General features: G+C 33.6%; 1 protein-coding gene across 1 annotated transcript; it reads left to right on the forward strand.

Moving 5' to 3' along the window:
* Positions 1–10,693: 10,693 nt before the first annotated feature.
* On the forward strand, positions 10,694–13,204 carry LOC140437874 (uncharacterized). Its single transcript, XM_072527671.1, has 2 exons — positions 10,694–11,421; positions 11,759–13,204. Exon 2 carries the CDS (start codon positions 12,065–12,067, stop codon positions 13,202–13,204), a length of 1,140 nt encoding a protein of 379 aa, XP_072383772.1. The 5' UTR covers positions 10,694–11,421; positions 11,759–12,064.
* The last annotated feature ends 1,291 nt before the right edge of the window (positions 13,205–14,495 follow it).

Raw genomic sequence — 14,495 nt, forward strand, 5'->3', positions numbered from 1 at the left:
CATAAGCTTAAACGTATTGAAATTTTGCAACAAAACATAATTAACTTGAAACATTATTCAAAATTAATTTCACGTTATTTTTAAGATTCTTATGTATTATGTAATTAACCACATTATTGCTGGTCATCCTCAACAGTAAAAGTGTACTTAGATAAAGAACTTAATAATAAAAAACTGTATCGTATGTACAATCAGTCGGTCACTAATGAGTTGAAAGTAAGAGATCGTCTGCACTTGCTTTATCTGTCTTTGTTTGAGAGAAACTATTGACCGCTACGAGGATGAACAAGAAAAAGTTAACAAAATGACTGAGTTTCAGTTGCATAAATTAAATGCTAAAAGTTTCTTTGATATAGTAAAGAATGAAAGTCCTAATGTTTACGCTTTTAGTTTTGACTGTTAGAAAAATATTCTTCAGACCGAACATCTTCAGACTGTAATAAACGAGACTCCAAATGATAAATATGTAATCATTATGGGTGATTTTAACAACGCCCGTATTGGCAATGATATAGTTCCAGAAATAAAACAGCTATATAATGAAAATATCAGAAATGAAAACGGAGACCTTCTGATGTACCTCTGCAGCATAAACGAAATATGTGTTAATAATACGTTTTTCCCTTACAAAGAACAATACTTACTTTACTTACTGTCCGTGTCCGGAACACCAACAGCTTTAAATTTTGTGTTTCCAATGGTTGGCCACATACATAGATGGCCCTGTCATTCGCTAAGAATAGGTCTTCTTCTGTGCAGGTCTCTCTCATCTCTTTGCATGATAGTAGATGGTGGCTATTCTAAACCGCACCACAGCCGCAGGTATCGTCCTACTGGTATTTCCATTTCTTCAGGTTACTAGCACAACGTGAAACGCCAGTTCTTAGTCTGTTTAGCGCTTTCGCTGTGGGATACGGCAAATTGTGTCCAGCGGCCATTTCCTCTGAGGAGCATAATGTGTTGTAGCTAACGCTTGCCACAGGTGTATTCGGCGGGTCTTCAGCTCTTAGGGAAGGGATCGTGATTTTTTCAGAAAGCTTTTACGAGATCTTAATATACTTGGCTGAACTTGGTGGTCATACAAGTGGTGTCTTCGATCCGTCTCCTGCTTCTTTCGTGCTCTGACGTGACCTGTCTTCTGATAGCAGGTGGAGCGATTCCAACTATAGGGTAGACCTCTTCGATAGGTGTCAGCTTCAGGCAACCAGATATTATACGAACCGTTTCATTTAACGCAACATCGACGTTTTTAGCGTAAGCAGAGTTTTCCCACACTGGTGCTCCAAACTCGGCGGCAGAAAAACATAATGCTAAGGCAGAAGTACGGAGAGTGTGTGGTTGTGCTCTCCATTTTGTGTTTGTTAGTTTGCGGATGATATTATTTCTGCCGCTTATTTTTTTCTTGATATCTTGTCAGTAATATCGATAAGACAGAGTTCTATCCAGACGTACGCCGAGATATTTTGACGTCTCATTGTGTTCCAACATCTGACCACGCCATTCCACCTCCAGTGTCCTTCGGCCATGCTTGTTTCTAAGGTGGAAAGCACACACGTGGGTTGCTGTGCATTTGTCCTATGAGCTGGTCCAAGGTATGCGCAGCACTCTTCTCCAGCACCACATTTCAAATGTATTAATTTTTTGGCGCTCGCATCAAAATCTCTGCCCTGTATAGAAATATTGAGAATACAAGGGCATTCACCAGCCTCATCTTGATATTTTGAGAGATATATCTGTCTTTCCAATCTTCCAAAGAAAAACATCAGAAGGTGAAAACAAAACACTTATCAATAAGTCAGTAAAAATGGCAGCATATGCAGATGACATAAATACCATGAGTAGAACCAAAGCAACAGATGAAAATACGTATGCGGAACTTTAGTCGCATGATAAACAAATAGGTCTGTCAATAAACAAAAAAAAAAGACTAAAATCCTAGTACAAAGTCGATCGGAGAATTTTATTTATTACATCTTTTCTGGTTTAATTTTTCTCATTTCGAAACCGCATGGGTGGAACTTCCTGCGCCTCGTTGAAGACTTTTCACGGCACATAGTCGACCATGCAAACTAACCACTACATTCTGCAATCCTGTCTAGCTACTTGAAGCAACATCAAGTATCATTTTATATGTTGTAAAGCTATAGACAAGATTTACTCTGTTTATAATGTGTTAACCCTACTACAAATAGTTCTATAACGACGTTTTAGAATAAAATGTTAAAAAAAACTCTTATTTTTACTTGATTAAGATTAAACAAACAAAAAATTTTAAATCTTCTTCATTGTGTGGGTTTATGTTGCTTTTATAATAAAATAAAATTGAGTTAAAAGCTACTTGAGTTCTTTATATATCAAGAAACATATACGATTTAAAGTTAGTGGAATGCTGTGATCATCTCAGACTCTAAGTCAGTTATTAGTGGACTTAAAAATACTGAGTTAAACCATAAGACATGCGAGCTAACATGTGACATTAAACACAAAATGAGAAACAAGTATGTAACATTTATTTGGGCAAAAAGTCACACCGAGATAAAAGGTAATGAAATAAAAGATGAGCTTGCTAAGGATTTTATTCATTCTGGTATACAAGAACGTACACAGTAACAGATCTAATCAATTTTTATAATAAAAAAATAAATTTTAACTGGCAAGAGAGATAGAATAGGGTAGAATAGAAATATGCTTTATTGTCACTGAAAATTGTACTATTTTATGGACAAAGCTTACAAAAGTCAAAAAAAAAATAACAATACCAATTAAAATTTACTAAAATTACATAAATCATCAATATCACAAAATAAAACATATTAAAATATACAATCCATTGCAAAATTTCACTAAAATGCAAATTGCATAATAAAACCTTACGAATAAGTTTAAGCTGCCGCATGTGATACCCAAATAAATATAAAAAATACTTGCTTGTACGTGAACGTTCTGTAATTTCTTATTATTCGTTAAGAAACTCTTTCACTGAATAATATGGTCTTTCAGATAAATAGGCTTTTGTCAATTTACGGAACTTTAGGAAAGAAGTTGTAGATTTAAGTTGCAATGGGAGATGGTTGTATAATTTTTTTTTCCAAATATAATATAGATTTCTTTATTAACTCAGTGGATGGGATCAATAAGTACATGAATTTCTGGTAGAGTAGCCATGATTGGGTCTTGCTGAAAAAACATGTAGGTGTTTACGAATTAACCAAACAGTTTATAGAATATATAGGGAGGGAAGAGTTAAAATCCGGTGATTTTTGAAGTAAACTTTTGCAATGTGTTATTCTACCAGGCTATTCTACCGTATTGCTCTTTTTTGTAATTTAAAAAAACATCAGATTGGGCAGCTAGAACCCGAAAAAGGAAGGTCATATCGAAGATGAGACACGTGAACAAAGAAAAATGTGTTATTTTGGAAGATGCTAAATTGATTTCCTTCGAAACAGATCTTATTGCATAGCAGGCTGAGGCTAGTTTCTTACTTAACAAATCGATATGAAGGCACCATTTAAGGTTGCTGTCTATGAAAATACCAAGAAAGTTTACAGAATCAACGATACTGATCTGGCTGTTATTAAGAAGTAAGGGTTGAAGATCTCCTTTATAGGATAATGCTACTGTCTTATCCACGTTAAAAGAGAGTAAATTAAAGTCTTACCAGGTTTTTTTAAGTAGATCAGAAGTTATAATTGCATGAAAAGCAGTGGCGGCTTTTGGGGTTAGGCAGGATAGGCCGGGCCTACCCAATAATTTTAAGAACTTTAAAATTGAAAAACATATATTTAAAAATTATGTTAAAAGCATGTAAATAACTTTTAAATGTACTAAATCACTCAATACATCAGCGCCCGTTAAAACAACTAAGTTATTATATTACCCCAGAAAGCATCGAATCGTATTCAGGCATTTTAAATATCATTAATAGGCCCGATAGGAACTGGCCGACCCAGCTCACATAAGATCCCCGTACAAAAAGCGTTTGAAGTTAAGCAGCTTGCCGAACAACGATTTATATTGTCATGTTTATGCTTGCTGTTTAGGCACCAGACGATCGGGCCTACGATGACCATCGTTGTCACTTGTAACGTAATTATCGAATTGTAATATAAATTTTCTTTTAAATTATGATAAAAAAATATGTAACATAATCTATAATTGTAACATATTTTTAAACAAACAACACAATTGCAAACAAGTGCACGGTTGCCCAAATAAATTTAAAAAAATTCGTAAAATTCGAAGAAAAAAAAATCACATTTGCGTGATTTCTATATCGCCTGATTGTATGCAACTTATATATGTGAGATTGTTTTATAACTGATACATAAAAATGAGTTTTTATGACACTTTACCAGGTTGCAGTAATAGTAATGTTGTTAGTGAGTGTTTGCACATTGTTGTTTTACTATTGGAATCGCCATTATCTAGAAGAACTGAAATTGATAGAAAAATATTATTATGAATGAAAGGCCTACTCCAACATTGCGTATTGACCAAAAAGATGGGAAAAAGGTGCGTACTTTTAATTGCTCTTGGTATGATGTCTACAAATGGTTGTCTGGAAGTATTACGAAAAACAGACTATATTGTTGGCCGTGTTTGTTATTTTCGAATAAGAAATGTGTATAGAATTGTGAAGGATACTTTGATTTAAAAAATATGTCTGCCTCCTTAAAAAAACATTCCAGTTGCAAGGAACATTTAAGTAATTTCCTGTCCTTTAAGGATATACAGAAGAGGGCGTTTTCTGTTCGCGATTTGCTAGATGAAAAATCAAAAATCGCAAAAATTAGATACAACGCAGAAGTTAAAATGAATAGAGAAATCATTAAAAAATTAGTTAGGGGGGGGGGGTCATGACTCCGTGACCTCTCCCTCTGGATTCGTCACTGATTACACATAGTTATGTAATTTGCTGGTTTGGCCTACCCAAAATTTTACCACACCAGCCGCCACTGATGAAAAGTTGCAATATTAGAGTTCTTCCAGGTAATACTGGTATTACCAGCAAAAAGAAAAATTGTTTCATCAATTTTTAAGTTAGTGATGTCATTGATAAAGATAAGAAAAAGTAGAGGACCCAGTACTAAACCTTGTGTTACTCCACATACAATGCTTTTGTGACTGGAGTCAGTATCATTTACTCTAACTAGTTGTTTCCTATTCCTCAAGTAAGATTGAAACCATTTTAAAGAAATACCTCGAATTCCGTAGAAATTTAGTTTTTTTATCAAAATCTCGTGATTTGCACAATCAAAAGCTTTGGCATAGTCACAAAACCAGTGGCAGTATAAAGATTATTGTTTAGTGCTTGATAGATCTCATGTAGTACAGAAAATATAGCATATCTGGTGCATTTATTACATAAAAAGCCGAACTGACTTTGTGATAAAATGTTTTCAACGAGAAAAAGGACATAAGTCGGGCTTTTATAATTTTCTCAATAATTTTGGATAGGACCGGTAGTAAGAAAATAGGTCTATAGTTGCAGACATTAGATTTGTCACCACCTTTATGAAGAAAAATAATAATGGCTGTCTTTAGGCATTCTGGAAATATACCTTTTTCAAAGGAATCGTTAATTAGTGAGACCAAGACTTCCAACACATTATTTGGGAGATTTAAGAAAATTTTTATGGATAGTCCATCAGTACTACAGGAAGATTTACTTTTGATACTACTACATTTAGATTTTCAGGGTTTGGAAGAGAAAATGTTTGAGCTGTGTTAGTTTTATTTCGAAGATCGTTTGTTATGGACCAAGTTTCATTTGCAACATTTTTAGAGCTTCCCAGACGATTCTCATAGTACATTTTTTAGCTGTGTTGATAAGTTTTAGATAGGTACCTCTGTACTTGGAGATATATTCAGTGACAAAGACATTGGTAGTAAATTTCTTGATGTGCAATAGTGAACGCATACTCTTGGCTGATATGCGGATACCTTTGGTAGTCCAGGATTTGTGATGTTTTGACTTAATTGTAATTAAAGAAAATTCCTTATTGAAAATACAGACAAGCTTATCTAAAAAAATCACTGAAATTATAATCCACGTCCACAGAGAAAAAGTACCACCCAGAAGTCAAGCACGAATTTTGAAATTTACGAAAGTTCTGAGCGGAAAAAATCTTACCTAAACGTTAAAAGATAAAAAATATTGGCGAATAAATCCAATAATCATTATTACAAGAATTATCCTACGTTACCATCCCTAACAGAATTACCACAAATATTTCATTGTAATATATCCAAAAGATCAGCAGCAACTATCACATGATTAAAAACTAGTCACGGTGCTGTTCCTGCTCACCTGGCTAGATTAAACATTATAGAATAAGTAAAGTGCTTATGCAATAATTTTTCCCAGTGTGATGTTAATCACATCCTGTTTGGATGTATTAAAAATAAAGCACTTTCATCTATATTTTATGAAAACCTGATTAAAAGTTATGTGCAACTGCCAGTAAACATAACCCATCTATTGTCACTGAATCAGAAATCAATATACGAACTCATATGTAATCACTTTTATTCATCCGGATATATAATATAAATTTGTTACAATTAAGTTTTAATTCATAAACATAACATAAATCATTCAAAAATCTGTGGCAAATGGACTAGATGCTATGCCAAACCCACATCATCATCATCATCATCATCAAAGTTAGTGGATAAATGTGTTATATACATAAAAGTCTAGTTTCACAAAATCTTGCTGTTTATTAATATTATAATTATTAAAAGAAAATAGCTTGAAATGATCTATTTTTTAATGTCACACTCATTGAAATCAAAAATAAAATAAGAAAAAGTATACTCAAAACTTTGAAAATGCGACATGACACCTTTTTATTCGCCAGTGTCTTCAATTGGTTTTTTTTAGTTTTAGACATTTTCCATTCAAACCATTTAGCTCCTTATAAACGGACAAAAGTTAAATTATTTCACAGATAACAAGACTAATGAACTTGTTCCACTTTCAGGTATCTAGCGATGGCTACTTTGGTTTCGTCACAAGCAAATTTACATATCACTTTCTTTCTAATAAATTAATTAAATAATCCTCCAATCGTTCTTCTAATAATTGTAGAAAGCATTTGGCAAATATTTCGTAGAAACGATGTTGACTTAGAACCACAATGTGTAGGTAGATAGTAGCAATATATATTATTTTACATATATATATATATATATATATATATATATATATATATATATATATATATATATATATATATATATATATATATATATATATATATATATATATATATATATATATATATATATATATATATATATATATATATTAAGAAATACAGGACATTAGTGACTGTCAATATAAACAAAACCACAAGTTTATTAGGGTTGCAGTCAGAAAATTGGCCGGGATGTTAATGAAACACTCTTATGACTTTTTGTCTAGCTTTCGGAATGGTTTTATTCCTTTTTCAAGACACTGTAATATATATAAAAAAAAATGTGTAAATATTTACAAAACATCACAATTCGTCAGTACAACTTACTTACTAGTCATTGAGATTTTTTAAAATAAACTTTGACGCTCAACATTAATAACACAAACATAAAATATAATAATTGACAATACATTATAAAACTTTTGATCAGAATAGTAAAACTTAGTTTATTTCATGACATATTTTGATAGTAGATATGTTTTAACTCTGATACATAGAGAACAGAGAGGATGATCTAAAATCCATCGTAGTTAAAGTATGGAGAAGAGTTGCCAGAGACAGGGGCGAATGGAAGATTGTTCTGAAGAAGGCTTTGGCTCATAACTAGCTGTAATGCCGCTAATAATGATGATGACATAGAGAACAGAAAGAAAAAACAATGTGATTAAAGTGTAATTAGTTGTTCTATTTACTTTCAAGAAACAAAGAGGTCCATATTTGGGTAGATTTGATTTTTAATTAATAAACCTGTCTTAAGGGTATGCAACCAGTTATGCATACAAGTATATGTTAAGTTAATATTCATTTTATTTTTCATGTTTTTCAAGTAAATAACAATAAATGTTGCTCAATTTATCTACGCCAGACTTTTTATTATTGCAAGATGTACTAGATTTTATGAAACACATTTCCAAAAAAAAAACGTTTTGCATGGTTTTTTTCTTTTGCCAGAATACAGGAATTCTCGAAATTGAACTTATTATTCCGAGTTATTACATGTTCTGTGAGTGCACATGCATTTATTTTGTTGGTTTTTATGTCACTACGATGTGAGATCACCTTACTGTGGAAATTACGAGATGATTCTCCGATGTAAACGTTGTTGCAATTGGCACACGGTATAGAATAAACAACATTCGATGTCTCCTGTATTCTAAAAGGATCTTTTGTCTTTGTGTATAACTTCGATACCGTTTTTACATTCTTAGTTGTAATTTTCAAGCCATTATTATTTTTGAAAATGTTCATTAGCTTAGGTGTCAGAACTGGAATGTAGTGTAAGGAACGATACGTTATTTTAGATGGTATTATTGAAGTGTTATATGTCAATGTCAATTGTCGGACCTCATTGTTATGAAAATTTTGGTTGTTGGAAAATTGTGGGAGAAACGGAGAACCGAAAATTAGTTTATTTAAAAGCCCTATGGGGTAGGTAGTAGGTAGGTAGACGGTTCGACCGCTCATCAGAGATCTTTCGCGCAGCAGTTTCCAAAACTACAATTGCCATTTGGATCGCCAACCTTCGAAAGGAGACGGCGCAATGAAAAGAAGAAGAAGATGGGGTAGGAGTTCTCTAGTAGTATAGATCTCAACTTTTTTAGTATCTTGTCCCTGAAATCGATGTGTGACAAATTAGTAACCCTAGTTTTTAAGGCAAAAACCAAATTTGTTTTCATCTTGGATGGATGTTGAGAATGAAAATTAATGAAACGGTTATTAAAACAAGGTTTACGATACCACTCCGTTCTTAGCATACCCTCACTGCCACGATGGATAAAGACTTGTTTACACGAGTAGAGTTGTGAGGAGAGTAGAGTAGCGAGTAGAGTCGACTCTACTCGCTACTCTACAAAAATGACTTGATACCGTTTACACGAGGAGAGTTACAAGTATAGTACAGTAGATAGACTATGTATAACCTGGCACATCCCCTAAATCGCATCCCCTAAAATCGCAACCCCGGTCGTAAGTTCCAAACGGCTTAACGTAGGATGACGTACGAGGGCTCGTTGGAAAGGGGATGAAAAATGGGGTTGAATGCAGTATGTGCCGTGCGCATCGGAGCATGCCAAAAGGTCATTACGTCATATCTTTGTTTCTATTGGTCCGATCGTGACGTACGAGGGCTCGTTGGAACGGGGAGAAGGCAGGGAGACAAAAAACAAAGATGGCGACGTTGCCAAATGGGCGCTAAAACGTATCTTCGTTGCTATTGGCATGATTTTGACGTATGAGGTGTCAAATGAAAGCGTAGGTGACACACAGAAGCCATGTCAACGATCAGTATGAACATTCTTCTTCTTCTTGTCCATACAGTGCCTAATAGAACGTGACATCCGACGTAGAACGTGACATTCGAGACAGGACGTGACGTTTGACGTAGAACGTGAAATGCCACGTGACATTCGACGCAGGACGTGACATTCGACGTAGAACGTGACAGTTATGTGACATGCAACGCAGGACGTGACATTCGACGCAGGACGTGACATTCGACGCAGAACGTGAAATGTCACGCGACATTCGACGTAGAACGTGACAGTTATGTGACATTCAACGCAGGACGTGACATTCGATGCAGAACGTGACATTCGACGCAGGACGTGACATTCGACGTAGAACGTGACATTCGACGCAGGACGTGACATTCGACGCAGAACGTGAAATGTCACGCGACATTCGACGTAGAACGTGACAGTTATGTGACATTCAACGCAGGACGTGACATTCGATGCAGAACGTGAAATGTCACGTGACATTCGACGTAGAACGTGACAGTTATGTGACATTCAACGCAGGACGTGACATTCGATACAGAATGTAACAGGGTATCAAAGAGATCTTATACATAGAATTTTATTAAATTAGACATCACAATGTAATTCATCATTCAAAATCCTTTAATTTGATGGGTCATACGTCGATTTCCGCTTATCCGTTCAAAAGATATATGGTAAGGTGTCATAACGGCCGTTGTAATAACTTGGTCGAACTATAAATGCTTATTTATTGTTATTGACGGTAAAACAAAACCATTGGCATAGAAAAATCTCTTATCGCAGTTTGATCTCTAGCAAACCCTAACTCGCTCAATTTTGCACCAAGTGCTCCGTGCAGTATACCATTAGAAAGGTATTTTCATGTATATTACGAAAATTACCGACCAAGTGCGATACGATCATTATTTATGGCTAAAAACATCATAAAACGAACCAACGTCAAATTCCCAATTCTCTTGTACTAATACAAATTATATCTTTATAAAATTTATCTAGAAACTTGCCATATAAAACGTGACATTCTACGTAGAACATATTCAGTAGTAATGCGTAGGAGAAATATACATATCTTTCATTAAAATATCTTTTATTATTGAGTTACATATAGCTACAAGTTATATATACAACACTGAAACTTTTTTATTAAAAAAAAAAAGACATAGACATGTACAAGTATTGTTTATTTACATTACATTAGACAATAAGGCATGTAAACAGACAAGCACCTTGATTTATACTAATTTCCAAAAATTGTTAATACAGTTATTTATACAAAAATCCAAACACACACACACATCTTCTGACTGAAGAAGTTTTTGTGTAATATTAACCGTATTTTTATAAAACATGTATTATATGGATAAAATTAGTATTAATCAAAGAATTGAAATTATATACAGAAATATATTAAATATGTTAAAAGATAGTGCATTTGTTAGCAAAACCGGATGAAGCCTCGTGATAACGCGGTACCGCATAATTCAAAACACGTAAACAAGTGTGATAACAAATTTTATTTTAATCATTGGAAAAACAAGTACACCGGAAAGAAAACCGCAGTTGCTACATTTTGTAAAATGTATGATGATATCAGCAACCACATTAACAAAATTCTAAATTGATAACAACGATTCGCTTACCGCAATATCTATTTATTGTATACCATAAAAATTAGTTGAAGAAATAAAAATAAATATATAAATATGAGCATTTCTAGAACACAAGGTGTTGCTTATCAATGAAACGAATCAGTTGATGGTACCGTACGCGCATTAGGTTGACGCAACTTGGGCTCGCGTGGGGCGATATGCTGCTCTGTTCTTTAAAAGACCGAGGAGCGCATACGGTGTCACAGTTCGCATCGCAAACATACAACAACAACAACAAGTTCGCAGTAGTCAATACGGTGTGCAGTGACTTACATATATCTGATAAAGGTAAGCGGTTTTTGTCTTTTGTATATTTCTATGTATTTATTATGTCCTTTTTATCATTGTATTTTATGAGAATTGTACATCTCTCTGTTCGTATTTCATGCAGTATTTATTATGTCCTTTTTATCTATTTGGGTGTTGTAAAACATTTCACGTCTGCTATTTTTTATAAGAAGTATTCTCCGCTATTCGTATTTCGATTTCTTGTAGTATATGGTTCTTCTCTATTGCCGAGTATGTAATGCATCTCTCCATTCACGTTAAGCGGAAAAACTATAGTTTGTTCTATTGTTGTTGTAGATGGATCTATCAAAACTAAATAATTCATCCTTGGTTGCAGAACGTAAGCCAATAAAAAAACTTAAAGATCTGCAAATTGGAGAAAAATTTACCATTCACAGTGCAAAGGTGGTAACAACACAATTTGGGGATACAGTTCTGCTGGATTTGGGCGCTGACGTTGTTTTCTTACCACAGCGGGTAACCAAAGCCTACCAAGCAGCAATAACGGACCTCAACAGCGGAAACTATTCGCTGATATACGAAGGGGAAGTTGATATTGGAAAAAGCAGACTCCTAGCATCCTTTAAGATAGTTGAATAAGGTAAGTGATTTTTTCTTCTTATTTTGTGTGTGAGTAGCCATCATGCATATAAAACAAGTGATTAAACAGTCTGATGATTTGATGCACATTATTAAAAAGCTTAGTAAAATAATTTTCGATAAATTCACTGAAAGAGATCGTAAAGTTTGGACAAGACGGTTAAATAGTCAAATTTTTAGATGTAGTAAAGTAATTAAAAACAATAGACTATCCGTAGGAACAGTTAGAAAATTGCAAACTTACATAGGACATTTTAAGCATTTTAGACAAATTATTTTAAATTTCAATAATAAGTACGTTGGGTTGGGGCTTAGTTCAAAATTACGCAATAGAGTTAAATGGGAAAATGTCATTTCGTGTTTTGCTAGTCGAATTAAAACTGGAGTTATAGTTAATTTAGTGCATAAGGACTTAACACAGTTCCTAAATGATTGTTATATTATTTTTAGTAGAAAAATTAAAATTATTTTAAAAACAAATAGAATTCTTAAAGTCAATACTACATTTTGCGGCGAATTCATTAAAAAATCGAGTGATACCGAAAGTTTAGATTTAAAATATTTTAACACTAAAAATGCTATTATAGACACATCGACCGATTTACATCTTTGGTTTAGTGAAAATGTTAAGGATAAAATTTTTACAAAGCTGTCTGAATTTGCAGAAAAAGATTCGGGTGCTGCTCTGTCTAAAGTAATCTCATTAGAAGTCAATATTAATAAAGTAGAAATAGGAAACGGTTCATCGTTCATTGACTTGCCAAAAGAGATTAGCAATAAAAAGGCTTGTATTAATGTGCATAACGTTGATCAGGCTTGTTTTTATTGGTCGATTGTTAGCGCTCTGTATCCAGTTCCTACAAATCCACAACGAGTTTCGAAATATCCACATTATTCTACTGTTTTGCAAACGGACAAATTAGAAAGCCCAATGCCAATAAACCAAATTTCCAAATTCGAAAAATCAAACGCCATATCTGTCAATGTGTTTGCATTAGAATTAAACGTAGTGAAGGACAAACAATTTTATGAAGTAGTACCTGCCAGACTGACACCGCAAAAGATGGAAAAGCATGTTAATTTGCTCCTAATACAGGATAAATATTTCCCAAAGTTAAACGATTACGATGCTCCTCCAGAAGATGATGATGATCAGTCTGAAATACGCCTTCATTATTGTTAGATTAAAGATTTAGGAAAATTAGTAAGATCACAATTGAACAAAAACACACGTAAAAAATATATTTGCGATCGTTGTTTAAACTATTTTCACAGCGAAAGCAAACTAGCAGAGCACGAAGAAATGTGTTCAGATGTGAATAAATGCAGAATGACTGTTCCCAAATATGATCATGTGGCTTTTCGCAATTTTACATACAAACAAACAACTCCGTTTATAGTTTATGCTGATTTTGAATGCCAATTACATAATTTTACAGATTCCAATGTCACAGTGAGTAAAACAGCAAAATATCAGAAACATGTACCTTTTAGTGCAGGTTATTATTTGAAATGTGCTTACGATGATAGTTTATCTTATTTTAATAGCTATAGAGGTGAAAATTGCATGGAGTGGTTCGCAAAAGAAATGGCCGAAATTTCCACATTTGTAAATTCCAAAATAAAGACAATTGTACCTATGGTCGAAAAGCCCAACACAAATATGGCAACTTTGTGCCATATTTGTGGCAAACGCTTTTTGGCTACAGATACAATTGTTGTAGATCACGATCATTTTACGGGACAAGTACGGGGATTTGCGCACCAAGCATGTAATTTGAACTTTAAAAAATTGTTTGTCGTCCCAATCGTATTTCATAATTTTAGTGGCTACGACTCGCATTTTATGATTATAGATCTTTGCAAGCATGGGCACTTGAGCTTACTTCCCATTAATAAAGAAAAATATATTTCATTTACATTACAATCTGACGAACATCAAATTAAATTACGATTTATTGATTCACTTAGATTTATGGGAGCTTCACTCGATGAATTGGCATCTCTTTTAGATATATCAGAAAAGAAGATTTTAAAACGAGAATTTAGTCAATTAGATAATGATACATTTAATTTGTTAACTTGTAAAGGAGTATTTTGTTACGATTATATTGATAGTTTGGAAAAATTGGATGAAACTTCTTTACCCACAATTAACCATTTTTATAATAAGTTAAATAATGAATACATTAGTGAAGAGAAGTATGCTCATGCCCAAAATGTTTGGCAGAAATTTAATTGTAAAAATTTGGGGGAATACAGCGATTTGTATTTAAAAACAGATATTCTGCTGTTGGCTGATGTGTTTGAGCAGTTTCGACAAAAATGTCGAGACACATATAAATTAGATCCAGCATGGTATTATACTATGCCAGGATACACTTGGGATTGTATGTTGAGATACACACAATGTAAATTAGAATTGCTAAAAGATGTGGATATGATCTTGTTTATGGAAAAAGCCATAAGAGGTG

Source organism: Diabrotica undecimpunctata, chromosome 3, assembly GCF_040954645.1.
Source record: "Diabrotica undecimpunctata isolate CICGRU chromosome 3, icDiaUnde3, whole genome shotgun sequence".
Classification (NCBI taxonomy): Eukaryota; Metazoa; Arthropoda; class Insecta; order Coleoptera; family Chrysomelidae; genus Diabrotica; species Diabrotica undecimpunctata.

Excerpts from the sequence above, each read along its gene's own strand:
- LOC140437874 (XM_072527671.1), top strand. The coding sequence starts at position 12,065 with ATGCATATAAAACAAGTGATTAAACAGTCTGATGATTTGATGCACATT.